This window comes from Wolffia australiana, chromosome 8 (genome assembly GCF_029677425.1).
Source record: "Wolffia australiana isolate 7733 chromosome 8, ASM2967742v1".
In the NCBI taxonomy this organism is placed as follows: Eukaryota; Viridiplantae; Streptophyta; class Magnoliopsida; order Alismatales; family Araceae; genus Wolffia; species Wolffia australiana.
Genome location: NC_135842.1, coordinates 14,252,107 through 14,271,349, shown reverse-complemented (window position 1 = coordinate 14,271,349; position 19,243 = coordinate 14,252,107). Strand labels below are relative to the sequence as shown.

At 41.6% G+C, this 19,243-nt stretch overlaps 1 protein-coding gene across 2 annotated transcripts in view; it reads right to left on the bottom strand.

Annotated features, from left to right (window-relative positions):
- Positions 1–10,738: 10,738 nt before the first annotated feature.
- AARE (acylaminoacyl-peptidase-like protein) overlaps positions 10,739–19,243 on the bottom strand; it is a 29,295-nt gene continuing 20,790 nt past the window's right edge. For both annotated transcript variants that reach the window (XM_078580341.1, XM_078580343.1), the window contains 6 exons: positions 16,092–16,152; positions 15,895–16,017; positions 12,009–12,206; positions 11,720–11,788; positions 11,399–11,475; positions 10,739–10,984 (listed from right to left, as the gene is read on the bottom strand). In XM_078580341.1, coding sequence (XP_078436467.1) covers positions 10,921–10,984; positions 11,399–11,475; positions 11,720–11,788; positions 12,009–12,206; positions 15,895–16,017; positions 16,092–16,152 — 592 coding nt within the window. In that variant the 3' untranslated portion in view covers positions 10,739–10,920. The remainder of the gene's footprint in view (positions 10,985–11,398; positions 11,476–11,719; positions 11,789–12,008; positions 12,207–15,894; positions 16,018–16,091; positions 16,153–19,243) is intronic.

Here is a 19,243-nt window from a genome sequence, read left to right as displayed (position 1 = left end):
TGTTCAATCGGATATCAATTTCTTCAACTGTCTTCCCACTTAATTTGAATGTCACTGATGGCATGCATCAATTTTTTTTCTTTAATAACCTCCATTGGTAGGTGAAAAGTATAATTTGAACGTCGTGGGACGTTAATATATTGCAGTAGATGTGATGGAGCGCCAAACGATATCAACGCATTGTCATCGGAACCATTCTCACCGTCATTAGCATCTCCGCCAGTTCGTGTCCAGCTCGACGACACGACAAAGCACCACTGAAGACGCCCGTGTTTAAATACCCCAGGTAGAGCACGTGCGTACACGTGGTCCTGTTTTAATTTATTTTTTGTTCGTGCAGTTTGATGTTTCGTGTTCGTGACGATGAGTTCCGCGTAATCGTCGTGACGCATCCGTATCATCGCGTTTTTATGTGTCGTTTTATTTCAAAATGGTTTAAGCTTCCCCTATGTTTTTGCATTTTAAGTGCTATAAAAAGGGGGTCCCTTATTGGGCCACTTATGTGAACCTTGTATTGGGCCCATCATGGCCCTATATAAGGCCATGATGGGCACGTTCACAGGCAGATCTAAAAGTTGTGTGTTACAGATATTTTCCGTCCGGGTCTCATCAAAGAGACGATGGAGAGATGGAGAGGAGGAAGAAAAAGAAGAAAGAAAGAAGTAGAAGGGGATGAGAGCAGGATGGCGCAAGAAGGCGCCGCTACCCCGTTGTTGATGGTGGCCTTATCTGCCATCATGCGTGCGATCTGTACGACGGTGATAGTGCACGGCGATTACTGCACCGTGTCGCGTGGGTTCTGTTTTCTACGCGCACGTACGAGTGGGAAGATACAACAGATCGTCTTCGCCACTCGATCGCTGTGAAAACCCACGGAGCATTCTAGCCTATCGTCCCGACAGCGGCCTGACTGAAGGGCCTGAACCACTTCGAGGAACGGCCGTCAACCCACGCGGTATCCACCGGTCAACATTCCATCGGCATTCTCGCGCAGACGCACCTTTTTGGATGTCATAACCGCCGACGAACATCGACTCCCGATCGTTGGGAAGCTGTTGAACGACGAGTCTCGCCCGTCGCCTACGACCCCCAGCGCTCAACGTAACTGCACGCGGCCGACCGTGGCACCACCAGTGCGATGTCCTAAGCATGCAAAACTTATTACCGTGTGGTCCCATGCTGCTGTCGACGTATCAGTAGTCCTATCTGGTTCTCACTGGATCCCACGTGTGGCATTGCTGGCCAAGACATTGTTGTGTTGATGCGCACACCGGCCTGTGTAACGCACTAGTCCACGACCGACACACTCACCCAATATTATCGCTTTAGTTGTGCTGATTGTTGTCCGAGGTTATCTCTTCTGCCGGCACCAGTGTTAAGCTTGTATTCGTGATGTGTCACCCTGCGCCAACTGGTCGCCATCGACACCACAAGGTTGACGCTGACCAACTACGCCGCACTACACCTGTTCGCTGAGTGTTACATCCCATCGCGACCTTCACTAATCCTAAATCCCGTGCCACCTCGCTACCTGACGGCCGCACTGATTCGCCATCCCCTTCCCCTCACAACAGGCCTCCGTATGCCCCTCGCAACTCCTACCTGACTCTGTCCGCACCAACTCATTGACTGGTCACTCTGCCAGGCATAGCCGATCGCTTGAGTCGCCTCCCCGTACGTCACTTCCAAACTCTTACTCGCCACCCATCAGAGCTCTGCTTCTGCGCCGCATCACCGTCGCCAGTTGAGACGTATTTGTGCCCATCAACGACGCGCTTCCACCCTCCTACCCGCACTGGCCTCGTGCACCGACGGATTCTCCGACGACGCACACCGCCACCGACGAGGTACGTCGCTCTCCTTTGCTCGTCCGTCTTGTTACTTTCTTTCATATATTTTCGACTATACTCCAGCGTGCTCGGGTTAGAAATAGGTGAGACTTTATAGAGAAAGTCACATCACGAGTGATATCCTATGTACGGGCCGAGAGCCCGCCCTTACAAGCGAATCCCTACGAAATTAGTCCGTTCGGCACTGTAGTCGCCGTCGTCCCTCCGACGAGGGTCAGAAGGTCACCGTCACCTTCAACAGCCATCCACTCGGATCTCAAAACTCGGCGAACTTCCCCCGAGTCGAGGCCCGCACATACATCCACTTAGGATTCACGTCGTCACGTAGTTTTAGTCTCCTTGGTGAATTACCGGTTAGACGAAGTCATTGACGACGTCCAACATCGAGATGTGTGCCATGAAATATTTGAGTTGCGTGAATATTCACCGTGTGACATGAGAGTGAGCTAGTTATTACCGTCGAGGGCAAGTTTTTCTTCTCTTATAAACCTTTACACATTGTATCACAATCTTAATAAATCCAAAAGGTAACGATGGTTTACATAGGAAACAGGTTGGGTCCAAATATATTGTTGACCGATGTGTTTGAATCGTATCAGTTATTTTAAGATACAAAAATATGAATTTGACTCCTTCAAAGTTGTTGAAATAATCTAATCTCAGAAATTCTTGCTGAAACCAGTTCCATGTTTGCTTTCGTTGCATCATCGCTCTTTATTCAGAAACTTTCCTCGTTATTTTGTGTTCTTGGTCTTAAATTTGGGGGATTTACAATAAGATAACCACATGATAGAATTTAAGGTATTTTTCTGTGATATTTGTTTATTCTTGCCAAATAATAGTCAATTAAATATGGATTTCATATAGGACTTTAAATGTAGGACTGAGAGAACGATTAAATTTTAAACCTATTTCACTGGCCAAGGAATAATAGAATTGAATCTGTTTCTAAGTCTGAGTTTATAAAGCTCTTTACCTAACACATTTTATGCTATCAAAAGATGCATTATTCTTTCAATTCTACGATATGGATATTGTGAACCGCACTAATTGGCGTAAATCAAGAGGGTTGGGATTTAATATTTATAAAAGGACGATAAATAGATAGTATTGTTAACCAATCTTCTGGAATGGCAGAAGGAAACTTGATCATACAATAAAAGTCTATTAGTGATCATCCATTTGAACCATGGGATCAGAATATGTGACAAAGATAATATGTATATGAAAATACTTCCACGCGGTGATAATCTCCCAACTAAGTGTGCAAGCCAAACAAAAAAGATAAATTTGCATTTCATTTAATTCACACCAAACCGTGAATTTTGTGTTTTTTGCACCCAATTGAAGATAATAACTCACCTTAGTAGTTAGTGTTTTAATGCCCACTTAAACGAAGGATTATTGATCCCTTTAAAAACTTAAAGTCAATGTAAAAAGATAGTGTATACATAATGTTTGATGGCTTCTTGCTTGCGATCTACAACATCAAGACAAGACCAATGTAATATAAAAGGGAACTCTCAATCTCTGCGTCACTCTGTGTTTTTGTCTATCTTTCTCGCTCTTCCTGTCTCACTCTGTCCTAGTCGCTTGCACGGTTACGCTCCGTCGGAAAGAGACAATTTTGCATATCAAATAAACACAATTCATTTGTTGGATAATTCCCATATCAAATAAAGACATTTAATTTGGCCAGTGAAATGATTCCATTAATCTCATAGATATGAATTTTTTTAGATCGGTAGAATTATTCAATTCCTTAGTCAAGGATACAACATAGGTAGAGAGTTATAATTTTTTCACACGTTACTTAAGGAAACTATGTATCATTTATGACACTTGATAAATATTGTTTAGGAAATTCCAGAGAATTATTTGGTTTATTTTTTAAGTTTCCAAAGGTTTTGATAAGTTTCCAAATATTGTTTAGGAAAAAATTTTGTGCTCTAGTCGGTAAAGTAACACTAAAAAATATTCTGAAGGAAAAATATTGAGTCATATTAATGGGAAGAATAGGTCGGTCATTAATGTTTTAACGTCCACTTAAATGAAGAATTATTGCTTCCTTTGAAAACTTTAAATCAAAGGCAAAACATATTGTATAGATAATGTTTGATGGCTTCTTGGTTATGATCTACCACATATAGACAAGACTAATATAATATAAGAGGAAACTGAATGAGACCTTGCCTCTCTCTCAATCGCTCTGTCCCTCTTTGTTTTTGTCTATCTTTCTCACTATCTCTCTATGTTTCTTGCTCTCCCTCTCTCTCTCTCTCTCAATATCTCTCCCTCTCGCTTGCAGGTTGACTCTCTGTGGGAAGAGATGAAGAGATTGCAAACAAATCATTTTGATAATCGGCATATTAATCCTCTGTAACTGAGGAATGGATTGCTTATCATCTTCAAAATAAACATACTAATTATTTCTCTTACTGCTTCTGATACAAATACATTGTCGGCCAAAAGCTATGACGCTATTGATTCAGAAGCGAGAACTACGAATATACAGGTCTCCTTCACCGCATCTCTTTGCTGCAGGTAGCGTGGAGGCGCGTTGGCTTAATAAAAACTCTCCAACCTACAAAGATTGACAACGCAGTGAGAAAAAATAATTTTTATGCAAATTCGCAACAGAAAGAAGTACCACATATTGAATGAACAATGAAGCAGCCAGCCAAACACGCAAAATCGGAGTAAAGAGCTCACGCTATACCCTCAAACTCTAAATCCTTGGATTAAAGGCCATAGAAGGGGCGCCGCATTGCTTCATGCTACGCATTAAAGCCGGCAGGATTTCCAGGAAAATGACATGTCTGCTATTGCGCTGGTGTTTGATGATTGATCTGCCGTAGAAAAAGTGCCAGGAAAGATGTTCGGCGAGATGAATGCTCCATTGCCGGCATCAAAGTTTGCAATCGGATGTGCGGCATCCCTAATTTGGAAAAAAATAAACATTTGTAAGCAGGCGCATAACAGAAACTAAACCAGATGAATTTCTCTGAAGAACACGACGAGGAACAGAGACGAAATGAATATTACCGTAACAGCATAAACATTAAATATTAGTATTGGACAACATACGTGCACGCGTCGAGGTCGAATGGTGGGCAAGAACCAGTTGGAAAAGGCCTCTGCTCCAAAGCTTTCAACAGGCCACTGTCGTTGGTATGGTGATGCCAGGAAGCTGAATCTTTACAACGGAGCTCTTGGCTCATGTCAGAATTCCCAGGAAATCCCACACCGTTGTTTGAGCTGCGTGCATGTTTTGTTTTACAAGAGAAGTGAGTGTCCAGACACTTTGAGATCAGAATAAAGGTGGAAGAAGGATGAAAAAAGAGAGGAAGATGAGGTTCAGCGGAGGACATGCGAATTACGAGTCAGGATTACCTGTTGGGCTCGAGCTCCGGAGGCGTGTGAGATCCCGCGGGGTCGGTGTTGGATTCAAGAGGCGAAGAATGTTCTGTCATTTCTGGGAGAAGTACTACAGGTTCCTCCTCCGTGAACGTTGCAAGGAGAGCCGCACTGCTTGTGAAATAAGACCGAGTTAACAAATTATGATAATGAAAGAAGAAACATGACACGCTGGATCAAGCAAATATTTTAAAACAAGAAAACGGAAATTAACAAGAACAACATAGACAGAGAAAGAGAAAGATAAAGAAAGCTTACAAATCCTCGTCCATGTCGTCCGGTGGGCCATCATCAGAGCTTTGATGCTCTACATTCCCGGCTGGCGTATCTGCTGCGGTTGAGCCTGCTGAAGGCAGTTCGGACTTGAGAATGCTGCCCTCACCACCATAAAAGACGGCAAGGATGTCCGGGCTGCGACCCACAGAAATGAAAAGAAAACGGAATTATCGTGTGCCGTCGTTTCTATAGCTGAAAAGAAAACCCATTAAGCAACTCAGGAAAAATGGTTTAAAGTCAGGGGCTCACATTTGTTCCGCCAGAGCTTCAGGAACGATGGTGGACGTTCGGGCAGAGAAATTACCCTGCACGTGAAAAACAAGTCAATAAAACATCAGCTGTGCGATCGCAATACATAGTAAAAATCTCTCTCGATACGGGACGTAATGTCCTTAAAAAATACTTAAAAATCGCGGCACCATCCTTCCAGTAGCAGCTCTTTCGTGACATGAAGTCACTCACCTTGGTGGCCTCCTTGAGTTGTTGGATCAGATGACAGATGATACCCAGGGATCCGGTGACGGAAACCTGGATCGGATCTCCGCTTCGTATGAGAGCGACAGAGCGCAGACGGAACGGACAGCCGGGTCCTGTTTTCGAGGATCTTGCTGGTGTTGGCCACCCCAAAAATGTCGTGCACTCTCGCAAACTTCTGAGGATCCTCTGCAGGAAGTAGGAGCGAGCAGGCACTCCTCTGTGCACTTCCTTTTCTGGAGTTTGCAACCAGCGCACGCTCCCGCTCTGGATCGCTTCATTCTTTTTCTGGAGTTTCAAACAACGCCTCTTTGCGGCTCGCTCTCCTCTCTCCTTCTGTCTTCCTCTTAATGTTCAGGGGGACGCTCTATCGAGTTGTATATTAGCCATAGAAAGAGCGAAAGTCAGCAGAATCTGACAAACGTCACCGTTGTCCCGATCTCTCGCTCTCTATTTTCTCTCCTCTCTCTCCCTTTCCGTTTCTCTGTCTCCTCTCTTTATTCTCGCTATCTATTCTCTCTCCGCCCGCTCTCCTCAGGCTCGCTCAATTAACGACAGAAAGAGAGTGAGAGAGAGCGAATGTCAGCGGAATCTGAGGAAAGTCAGCTCTGTTCCCATCCGTTTCGCGAGTTCGTTTGGTTCGTTTTAGTATCCCATCTCTCCTTTTTTCTCGCTATCTTTCCTGTCCTCTCTAGTTTCTTTTCTGATATTTTTATTCTCCCCATCCCTCCCTCTCGCTTTCTTCCGCACCCTCCCGCACTGTCCTTATTTCCGTCGTCGTTCTCTCTCCGTCTCGTTCTCTTTCTCTCTCTATTTTTTCTCTTTATTTTCTCTCTCGCTCTCAATCTCCTCTCCTTATTCTGTACCTCGCTCTCTATCTCCTCTCCTTATTCTCTCCCTCGCTCTCCATCTCTACTCCGTATTCTCTCTCTCTCTCACTCTCTACCTATCTATCTATCTATCTATCTATCTATCTCCTTTCCGTATTCTCTCTCTCTCGCTCTCTATCTATCTATCTATCTCCTTTCTGTATTTTCTCTCTCTCACTCTCTGTCTATCTATCTATCTCCTTTCCGTATTCTCTCTCTTTTTCTCTATCTATCTCCCTCTCTCGCTCTCTTTCTCTCTCTCTCGCTCTATCTTTCCTCCTTAATCTCTCTATCTCGTTCTCCATCTCTCTCCTTCGTATATCTTTATCGGTTATTCGTTTATTATTATCCTTTTTTCGCTCTCTTTCTCTTCTCTAATTTTCCTATCCCTCTCCCCGTCTTATAATCTATCATCGTTTTCTAGAAATTAAGTATTTGCCTCTTGCTTAAGAATGACAGCTGAGGACCTTGTAGATGATGCTTTCAATCTTAGGAACTACTTCTTACATATCGACACATATTATATACATCATTCATCTATGAAGTAGGATTTCGTAATCTATATTTGATAAGATTGGAATTATCTTAAAGGAATTATTAATATTTATAAAGTTTGAATAATCTCTATTGGATAAAGCTGTGCTCTTCGTGCTGCAGACCTCAGGTCTAAGTTTTTCGATGTTTTTATGACTCTGCAAGAAATGTAAAAATTTCGGTCGACTGTGTTTCTTTGTAGTAGGGTTTCGACTTGTCTTCATTAATACTTTCAATAATTTATTTAAAGGGCTTTAGATGAATGTATTTTCAATTCAGATTTCTATTTTTCTAACTGTCGTCCCAGTTAAGTTCTATGTCACCGATGACATGCATCAAAAAAATTTCTAATAACCTCCATTGATAGGTAAGAAGTATAATTTTGAACCTCATGTGGCATTAAGATATTAAACTAGATATGGGCCGTGTAATATTTGAACTGTGAATATTCACCATTTGATGAGAGAGTGAGCGGGTAATTACTGTCGAGGACTAGTAATTCTTCTATTACAAACCTTTACACTGAGTATCACGATCTAAATACAACACAAAAAAGATAGTAATGATGGTGTATGAAGGAAGCAGGTTGGGTCTAAAAATATGGATTACCACTATGTTTGGCTCATATCAATTATTCAAAGATAAAAAATATATGAATTTGACCCATTTCTTGACCTTGAAGTCATTTGATTTGATGAACTCTTGCTGAAATCACTTCAAAGTTCACGTTCATTTCATCGTCGCTTTTTCTCCAGAAATTTTTCAACAATATTTTGTGATACTGTCCTTAAATTCGGGTGAAATTAAAATAAGATAATTACTGATAGGCATTTAAGGTATTTTCCTCTTATCAATGATTTATCCTTTTTTTAAAATGACCATCAATCGAATATCCTGATTTCAGATATGAGTTTAGACATAGCTATGATGGAATGATTAATTGTTTAACATATTTCAATGACAAAAGCATAATAGAATTGCATCGTTGTGAAAGTCTGAGATTTTAAAGCTCTTTAAATAACACCTTTTCTCTTATAAAAATTTTCATCGTTATGCAAATCATATGAACCGGATCATGTGAACCAAACTTATTGGCGTGCATGAAGAGGTTCGGACTTTAATATTTAAAAAATGATGATAAATAGAAAGTAAAATTAAAGATCTTCCGGAAAAACTAAAGGGAGATGTATCATAAAATATAACTTTTCTTTTACCTGCATTGATTACTCGAGAATTTCATAAAATCAGGTAACGCCACGGGTATTAAGGTAGAAGTCCACTAGTCATCATTCTTGTGAACCATTGCCTTAGAATATGTACCAAAATAATATGTATTCAAAAATACTTTCATATGAAAGATAAATCTCCCAAGTAACTGTGCAAGCAACAAAAAATTAAAAATTTGCATTTCATTTAGTTCACATAAAACCTATGTATTAGATTGTGTGCAAATAAAATAATATAATAACTCACCTTAGTTAATATCAAAATATATTATTAGATCCATCTTTATATAAATGAATTTGCATGTTTCTCACTTATGATGCTTGATTAAGATATTAAGTGGTTTAAGAGCTTTATTGCAAAAATAAAAAGGCAAAATATAATGATATTTACGAACTAAAAGCATGTGAGAAGACACTTACTTGTCCTTTCGAGTGTGGAACTGGAGTTACTCCTTGACAATTGATATAAAGACAACGGCCAAAGAATTCTTCTTGTTTTCTCCAACTTGGGTTTCTTTATATTTTCAAGTATCATGTGATTACAGAGTTAATTAATGAATCTACCATGTATTCATCACCATGACCACAAAATTTGAATTATCATTAAGTTGTGAACAAGGAACTGCTTATTCAGACAAATAAATCACTAAATGAACACTCTGTAATAAAACATTTACAATATGTTCATGGATTTTTAAGTTTCACATGTAAAAAAATATAGGGACAGATGCATAATACTTAGCGAAGCGTAGGTGACATGAATATCATCCATAGGTGCTAAAAGATTTTTTTCATACCAAGAAAATATGTAGATATCAACGCAAAAGTGAAGCCGATCAATGTAATTTAACATAAGAGTTATGTGTCAGGATATAATTCATTCAAATAGATGGAGATTTCATTTTTGAGTTTTCAATACTAATCCAGGAGGCCTAGAGGGAGGGGGCCTCCCACACATATAGAAATACAATAAACTAATGTTGCTTTTTTATCTTGTTTTTCTTGCTTTCTAAATTTTGGTTTCAACTTGATTTCAACAAACTCTCCATCCAAACGCATCCTATTGGTTCTAAAGTGATTTTGCATTTTATGGACTCTGGATCCTCCGGGTGGAATCTTAGCTTCCCAAATATAAAAAGTATTTTATTTTAATTATTTTTTGCGTCACTGAAAACATTGGCTATTGTTTTACCGTTTATAGGCTTGTTGAGACCCTACAATTAAAACCTCAGATTCATACTAGAACCGTGATAATTCATCAATCAAAAAATCATCTGTGTGAGAGAATAGAGAGGAGGGAATAAAGAGAGAGAGTATGTGTGTGATATATATATAGAGAGTAGAAACAGAGAGGGAGAGGGAGAGACTGTAAGAAGAGGGAGTAGAGAGAGTAGAAAGAGAGACGGAGAGACTGTCAGAAGAGAGTGGAGAGTAGAAAGAGAGAGGGAGAGACTGTGTGAGAAGAGAGAGTAGAGAGTAGAAAGAGAGAGAGAGAGAGAGAGAGAGACAGAGAGACAGAGAGAGACAGAGAGATTGTGTGAGGAGAGAGTTGAGAGAGTATAAAGAGAGAGGAAGAGACTGTGAGAAGAGAGAGTAGAAAGAGAGAGAGAGAGAGAGAGAGAGAGAGAGACTGTGTGAGAAAGAGAGAGTAGAGATAATAGAAAGAGAAAGGGAGAGACTGTGTGAGAAGAGAGAGTAGAGAGAGTAGAAAGAGAGAGGGAGAGACTGTGTGGGAAGAGAGTAGAAAGAGAGAGGGAGAGACTGTGTGAGAAGAGAGAGTAGAAAGAGAGAGGAAGAGACTGTGTGAGAAGAGAGAGTAGAGAGAGTAGAAAGAGAGAGGGAGAGACTGTGAGAGGAGAGAGTAGAGAGTAGAAAGAGAGGGAGAGACTGTGTGAAAAGAGAGAGTAGAGATAGTAGAAAGAGAAAGGGAGAGACTGTGTGAGAACAGAGAGTAGAGAGAGTAGAAAGAGAGAGGGAGAGACTGTGTGATAAGAGAGAGTAGAGAGTAGAAAGAGAGGGACAGAGAGAGAGGGAGGGACTGAGTGTGTGAGAGAGAATATAGAGAGTATAGAGAGGGGGGAGGGGAGAAAGATTTGGTGAGCAGAGAAATTTATTTGGACCTTAAGATCCAAACGTTAGAACATAAGACTGGAGGGAGAAGATAGACTTCCACGAACAATGCAAAAAATAATCATATTACAATTCATAAGGAAAGAAGCTGTAAAGTCGTTGAAGTTTTTGGTTTAAGTTCTAGGCTGTTTCATCCCCATATGTTCACTGACAGAATTTCTTGAACCAAACACCAATATTAAGAAAGCTCTCGAAATCAGATTGTGGCCTGCAAGGGAAATTCAAAGGAAACAAATAAATGATTCATATTGCAGTGGTTAATATAAGAATAACTTAGACAAGTCATAAAAAAATTCACCAAAAATCTTTTAAACAGGAATGAGAGTAGTTGGCTGAAGAATTCCTTGCAAAAATATGGGATTTAAGATGAGACAATTACAGAGGAGGAACTTGTCGAATTTTCCTCAACTCAGATTAAAACTTTTATAGGGGAGGAACTTAATTTTGTGCTGGTTAATATAAGAATAACTTAGTCAACAAGTAATGAAAACATTCACCATAAATCTTTAAAAAATGGCATGAGAGCAGTCGGCCAGAGAATTCCTAGGGAAGTTGGGAAATTACAAATGAGACAAATAAAGAGCAAGGGTCGAATTTTCTTAAAAAAAAGGGGAGTAATGACCTGTCGATTGAATGGATGTCATTTGGGAATACAATCACTTTAACTTCAGCTCCTCTTTCCTTCAGGGCACGTGCATACTGCCGGGAATAATAGCATAAGAAAGACAAGCCCAAAAAATAAAAAAAAACGTACCCATCGATATGTTTAAAACTATTTTGGGAATGTTTTCTTAAGAAAACAAATACATGAAATGTTAGCTAAACATGATCAAACAAGAGCAAGAAAATACACCAAAAGCAGGGAAAGAAATATGTGGCCCCTGAAAATAATAAATGAGAAAAGTATACAAAGAGGTAGGATAGTTTGGGATGACATTCAAACCTGCAAACCATTGTTAACTGGAACTCGAAGATCCTTTGCTCCTAGAAGAAAAATAATAGGAGTCTTTACCTGAAAAAAAATTTCAAAATCAATAGACATAAAGCACATCGACAGTTTTATTCCACTATACTATATTTCTTCCTGTAACACGCTTCTAGATCACTTAAATCTTAATGCTGCAGTTTTTTTGTCTCAAATTTCACTTAAAAAATCTTATAAAGTGTGGAATTAAGGCTCAAAATTTCCAACCCTGTTAATGAAAAGTGAAGAAGTTCTCAAAAGATAATACCTTGGATATATGAGAAATAGGAGATTTTGAGTACATGTCACCAAGCTGATTAATGGAGGGAGCCTCTGTGATGTATGCTTTGCCATCTTTGCCATATGTCTCCACATAACACCAGTCAGGGATGTCCGAAGTCCCAACCATCGAAGAGATGTTGCAAACAGGGTTTCTCACAGCAGCAGCCACGAATCTATCTGGAGCCTAGATTAAAAAAAACCAGAAAAAAGTATTAGGAAAGAAGAATATGCTGCCTTCAAACTATTTTCTCGATAAATGTCCATAAAGTTCTTTTTCCAAAACACAATATACAAAAGAACTAATTTATGTTGAAGAACCACATCCTGCCACTGTTATTCGCTATTGCTTTTAGCACAGTTGGTAAGCGCTTGCATCTTAATATGGTCTCATATCCTCCTCGATGCCCTGGCCAGCACAGTTTGATGTGGTTTCCAAGCCAGAGTTGCAGATTTAAATACGAGAAGAAACACAATATACACTTGGCAATAAATAGGCCAGTTGCAGGTGTTGGGGTGTGTGGAAAAAAAATTCTTGCGTACGAGAAAAATTAGCGCCCATGCTATTAACTATAGATTTTAGCAAAGTTGGTTAGCTCTTGAATCTCAATAATTGCTAAATAGAGTGGAGATCCAGAAGTTCACATTATTGTGGGTTCTAATTTTCAGTTTATGTCAATACCTTTGGCATGAGTTCGGGAATCACAGTACATGTCACTCAAGAAATCAGGCATGCTTTTGATAGGATCCTGATGGGGTTCCAGTCTGGCATGATGTGATTTTCTGCAAAATGCAACTTTGATCCGTAATTGAGGACTGATGACAGAGATGGATAGAAAAGAGAAATAATGGCTGCAAGGGTGTCACCAAGGTAAGAGAGAAATGGCAGAGTGGGCATCGTTGAGGGAGAACAGAAGAGTGACTGAATGGACTTTGCCAGGATAGGTAGCCAAAAGGAAACAGCTACTTCAGTGTTTCTTCTTCGCTGTCCATCTAAAGGAAGGCTGCCCTATTTAAAGGGATATATTGAATCTAAAATACCCAAAATACCCCCATAAAGGAGTCAAGGATTGAGCCATAAATGAGTAGGCCCATACAGAAGATTAATACAGTTCTCTCAAGGACATAAGAAAAACAGGAAACATCCTAGACAGGAAGTCCTATACATCCAGACACACCCTTGAAAACAGGGGTCTGCCGGGAAATCCTCCTCCGTAAAGTCACCCTATAAATAAGTCACCCTCTGTCAAGAAGCGTCATAACCATTTTTCTACCTGAAGCCATCAGGGCATCTGAGGCTGCCAGAGATCATCCTCGCACAGCAGAGATCAGGCAGTGCTGCTTGGCTTCTGTTACGATCCCAATGGAGATCTTAAGAAATCAGGAAATGGGACAAGGGAGAGAGGGGAGAAAGGGAGAGATGGAAGAGATAAGAGAGAAGAAGAGAGCGATAGGTGAACAAACCCTCAAGAACCTCCAAATCGGAAGTTCTTGCCCCCACAAAAGCCGGATACAGCTACTCGTGCCAAGAAACAACAAAGTGATCATTCATCAAAAGAACCTCTAGTGACCTTACATGGGGGTATTTATAACCTTACGATCTTCCATAATCAGTTAACTTATCAGGACTCTAACCCTCTCGCTTTATATCTACATGGTTTGACATTAACCCTACTATCTCTCCTTCATCTCCCCTATCATTTCTATTGTTCTAGAGGCTACTAAACTACCGATCTACCGAATTGTATCTTTTCTTACTGAATTTCTCTATTCCATTGGAGATCTCCATCAATGTACCAGAGACTCGTTAAGAGAATTACTTTTTCTTGTCTGGGACAGCTTCTGAGCTATCCATAGCGGTCTCAGGTTTACTCAGCTGGTATTTATGAACAAGTCACTTATGTGAATAGACTTGAGTACAGCTCAGAAGCTAACTAAACTTCCTACGCATTCTTTCTCTTCCACTAGTTACAGCATAAAAGTATAGCTCCACTCAAAGGAACCATTCCTCAGGGTTTCCATCCAAGGACAGTGATCTTACTTTTTTGTCGAGTCTCTAGGTGGGTCGTAGTATCAGATAGGCCATTACGTCATATACTAGCTTCATGTCTGGTTCACTGAAGCCATTGTCAAAGACATCCTTTGAGTCCTTAACAACTGACCATTTGATGTCAGTTGCGAGGACCACAGAACACTCTTTGGAAGTACTGATCAATTTACAGAAAACCAGCCTGTGTAATGGAAGTGTGCCCATCTGCCCCCCAAATCCGACGGCATATATGGGCCCCACAGGAGCTCTTCGTAGAATATTCAGCAATCTCACAGGGGCCCCTGTGGGAGTCCTAAGATGGCCCTTTCAATGTCTTGAGAGGTGCCCATGATGAGCTTTGCTGGGAGCCTAGCTTGGATGGTCTTGGTAAGGCCCTTGCTTGGCAGCCCAATTCTATGGCACATATGGCCCTTATTATAGGCCCCACAGGAGCCCTTTGTAGAATCTTCAGCAATCTCAAAGACCCTGGAGGGAGTCCTAAGAGAGCCCCCGAAATGTCTTGAGAGGTGCCCATGAAGAGCCTTGTTGGTATGCTCCCTCAGATCTTAGAGGTAAGAGAACAAATCTTGCACAATGACTTCAAGAAGTTATCGGACAACAATGAAATTGAATCCAAGAATTGAAGAACGGAGTTCTTCAGGAGTATAGTGCAGATGAAGAAACAATATGAAGGACTGGATCGGACAGTTGTCCTCTGGAAAAGGAGGAACTTCCTTAGCCAGCCAAGCAGGAATGCAAGAATCTCTGGAACTCCTCTCCAAGAAATGCCTGCTGTAATTTCTGATGATCCCGCTTGATTCCCCCTCAATTATAATGTCGACAACAATGATGTCAGTGGTATCTCGTGCACGGCTCTGCACAAGCAGTCTTGGTTTGTTTCTTCCATTGCACGTAATTGTGTGGAAGAGTCATATCAGACCCCTGAAGGAGTCCCAAGAGGGCCCCTTGAATGTCTTGAGAGGTGCCGATGAAGATCCTTGTTGGGAGCCTAACTTTGATTGTCTTGGTTAGGCTCTAGGGAACTTCTTCCATCAAGGCCCATCCCCTCTCCAGAAGTCCTTTCCTGCGTCAGATTTATTTCATTTTATAGTGTCTCCTGATCCCTTCTTCCCCCATGATGAATAATTAAACGCCTCTACATCTTATATGTCGTCCTTAGGAGAGGGCCACATCTATATGAAGGCAAACTATCCTCCTTGCAAATGACCAGGACACCCCTGAGGCAGATTGGGGATCGTAACAATGATCCATACGGGCCCCCTTGGACTCTAATTCTAACTTGCACTCTAGTTTGATAAAAAGGGAAGAACTATTTACTGATACCCCGATTAGAAAGGGAATGCAGATGGTTTCGTTTGGAAGAGTTTAAGGAAGATCACCCAAAATCGGTGACCCTCCCAAATAAGGAGGGGTTGTTCCTTCAGAAAAATAACTCAAGCAGCAATTGAATGTCACGGAGAACACAAGTGCACAAACCTTTTTGCCCTGAATGGGCTCTTTGATCTGGTTTCAATCTTACCAATTGATAATGCACATAGTAAACTGCGATTTGACTAACTGTTTTTCTTGTAAGGCAATAAAAAAGTGAACTATCAGGATCTGAAATTTAGTACTTGTGGAATAACATAAATAAATGCATTAAGATAAGAACATTGGCACAACATATGTGAACTTCATCAAATAATTTAGCATCACGTTACCAAAACGACTTAAACATGTGCCATTTTTCCTTGTATGCTCACTGAATTATATTGAACAAATGATAGATGAAATAGGATCACAGCAAATAAAAATTCGACACCAGTGTATCTGAATGGAATCCAACCTGGCCAATTAAATGAGTTGTAAGAAAACCACCATGTGAACCCCCAAGAACAGCTATTTTTGATGGATCAGCAAGTTTCTTCTCAATAACATGATCGATAGCTTTGATCACATCTCCAACATCCTGCAACATCATTGAGGTAAAAATCCAAATAAAATATGCTTCATGTCAACTGTCAAGGAAGGGCAGGTAGAAACCTGCAAACCAATCTTTCCGGGAAGAGATTGCAAAGCTTCCTCCCCAAAGCCCAAGGAACCCCTGCAAGAAATGAAGAATTGAGTTCTTATGCTCCTGAATTGTAAAGTGCGATTGACGAATTCCAAATATGTCTCTTCGAGAATTTATCAAAGGATCAATATCCACCAAAGAATGCACATGAATAACAGAGTTCAGAAAAAAGTGCAAGAACAAATGTTCGGAAGAGGACGACAGAAAGATAAAGGCCAATGAATAGAGTCCAAATGACTTTTTTCCCGCTGGATCTGAGAGCATCTGTCTGATTCCACCTGCAAGTTGCATGGCCAAATTCTGAAAATAACTTCTCAACCCTTGCCTACTCAACCCATTCTACTTATAGTGTCCAGCTCCTGCGAAAAAGAATTTCAATTCTCATGTGGCAGAAATATCATACATGTGTGATGGCACTTCATTCTCTTGCTTCCTTGATAAGCCAGCCATAGTATTTTTCATATGTATCTTAAAGAGTGCATGGAAAAAAATCAAAAACTTATGAACGACATCAATTCCAGGGTGTAAGCCAGATGCAAAATTTTTGTGATGCATTTTTTTTTTAAAATAGGTATGATAATGAAATCAACTAAGAAAGGAAACCCGTGAAGAAGACCCATGTCGTCAGCAGACGAAATTGAGAAAAAGCTATTGACATTACCGATGTTGGACAAAATTTAGGCTGCTACAATATTCAGGCAACAACTATTCAAGGATAAGTCCAAATGTGATTGTCATTTAATTACAAAACCTCAAAATTATGCACCAGAAGTATGTGTCATGATACCAATGTTAACCTAGACAAGGAGAAGACTGAAAAATAAGAAGAGTTGCCAGAAAGAATGGAAAGGGAAATAACCCCACTCACATGTGGGAACAGGTGACAGTTAAAGAAAGAAAGCACATGTGATTTCCCACTGAAAGGGAAGTATATGATACAACCCTAATGGGGCATATCGTCTTCCAAGTAAAGTTGAGATCTGATTTCAAAACAAAATCTGTTTTCAACCAAAAAACAATGATCCAGTGACTGGGTAGTTTGGGGAGATGAGAGCAGAAGAGTAGGTGTTCTGGGTTTTGAGAAGAGGACTGGAATGATCAAAGAACGATAGTAGCTTGCTGGTGAAAGGAAATAAGACCCCGTTCTTCAGGAGGGTGCTTCCCTGCTTAACGACAGAATCAAGACTTGGTTACAAAGAGAAAACGAGATAGGTAATTGGGGGACGACTCATGTCTGCATTTTTTGCCGCATCCCTCAAAGGAAGGAAGGGCTTAAGTAGTCCCAAAGTTGGGAGGTGATGTCTCGATAATGGGCTGGACCTTGCCCATGGTTTGTGGGCTTCCATCATTTGTTGATCTTCCCAAAATATATCACTATATATAATGTATATCCAGATCAAGGAGATCAAGGAGTTCGCAATATCCTTACATGGAAGATCGGAAACAGTTAGAAGAAGTAGCTGAGGTCAACCACTTAACAATTTAGCCACCCTTAATTGAAGATAACCTCTTCACAAATCACGTTTCACTAAGTTCAGCAATGGGACTAGTACAGCATAGCACTACGGGTCAAGAGGCAAGCCATTTGGTGTGGATATATTAATCCTTGTTGATAGCAGGGCTACTCATAATTTCATATGCAAAAGGTGCCATAAAGCATGTATCTTTATCTAGACGTGAACTACATAATGATAGATTTGTGATGGGAAATGGTCACTGTCAAGCCCTAGGTTTAGGGTTTGGCGAGGAAGGAGGAAGAGAAAAAGATAATGACATAAGGATTAAGAGTGTACATAAGAGGGTATATATACCCTAAGAGAGAGAGAGAGTGATACTAGGGCTAATGGGCTTATAGAACAGGGCCCATTAGCCCATAGGGAATAGTATCTCACTAACACCCCCCCCGCAAGCGAAGTATGGATGTCGTCCATGCCGAGCTTGGACACTGCACGCTGGAGAAGTGGTCGAGAAAGTCCCTTGGTGAGGACATCTACGGCCTGATCAGCTGAGACAACAAAGTCCAGATCAAAGATCCCCTCGTCCATGCGCTCCTTAAAGAAGTAGCAGTGGAGTTCCATGTGCTTGATCCGGCCCTGCTGACCAGGGTTCTTGGCCAGAGCAATTGCGACTTGTTGTCGCAGTAGAAGTGGATCGGGCCAGAATACTCCACACGAAGATTGTGGAGGATCCCGTAAATCCACTGGCCTTCAGAGGCCCCATCGGCAAGGGCTCGGTACTCGACTTCAGCACTGGAGCGGGACACTTTGTCCTGCTTGCTGCTCTTCCAACTGACGAGGCTGCCGAAGACAAATGTGCAGTACCCCGTGGTAGAACAACAGTCCACAATCGAGCCGGCAAAGTCCGCGTAAGTGTAGACCTTCACGGTCCGTTCCATACTCCGAGGGAAGAGCAAACCTTTCCCGGGGCAGCCCTTTAGGTACGCGAGTACCCGGTTGGCAGCCTGGCGATGGATCTCCCGCGGAGAGTGCATGAACTGACTGAGGAGGTTGACGGCGAAGCTGATATCTGGCCGAGTGTGCGTCAAGTAGAGGAGTTTCCCCACCACCTGCTGGTACTGATAGGCGTTCACCGGGGCGGAGTCCTCCCCCTTACCCAACTTCACGTTAGGATCAATGGAGTACTCACCGGCGCACACTCGGTCATGCCTGTCAAGGCCAGTAAGTCGACGGCATACTTCTGCTGCGACACAAAGATCCCCCGGGGGGAGTATGCCACCTCAAGGCCGAGGAAGTAGCGAAGAGGCCCGAGGGCCTTGATCTCAAACTCCTTGGCCAACGCAGAGCTGAGGCGGCTGGCCTCGGCAGAATCGGACCCCGTAATGAGAATGTCGTCGACGTACACGGCCAGAATAGAGACACCAGCAGGACTGTGACGGAAGAATAGGGAGGCATCCCCATTGCTTTGAGTGTAACCCTCGGCCTTCATGACCGAAGAGAACCGGCCGAACCACATCCGCGGTGACTGCTTCAGTCCATAAAGGGACTTCCGCAGTCGGCAGACGGTACCCGGGGGGCCGAGGGTATACCCGGGAGGCTGCTGCATATACACCTCCTCCGTCAAATCACCATGTAGAAAGGCGTTCTTCACATCGAACTGCCGG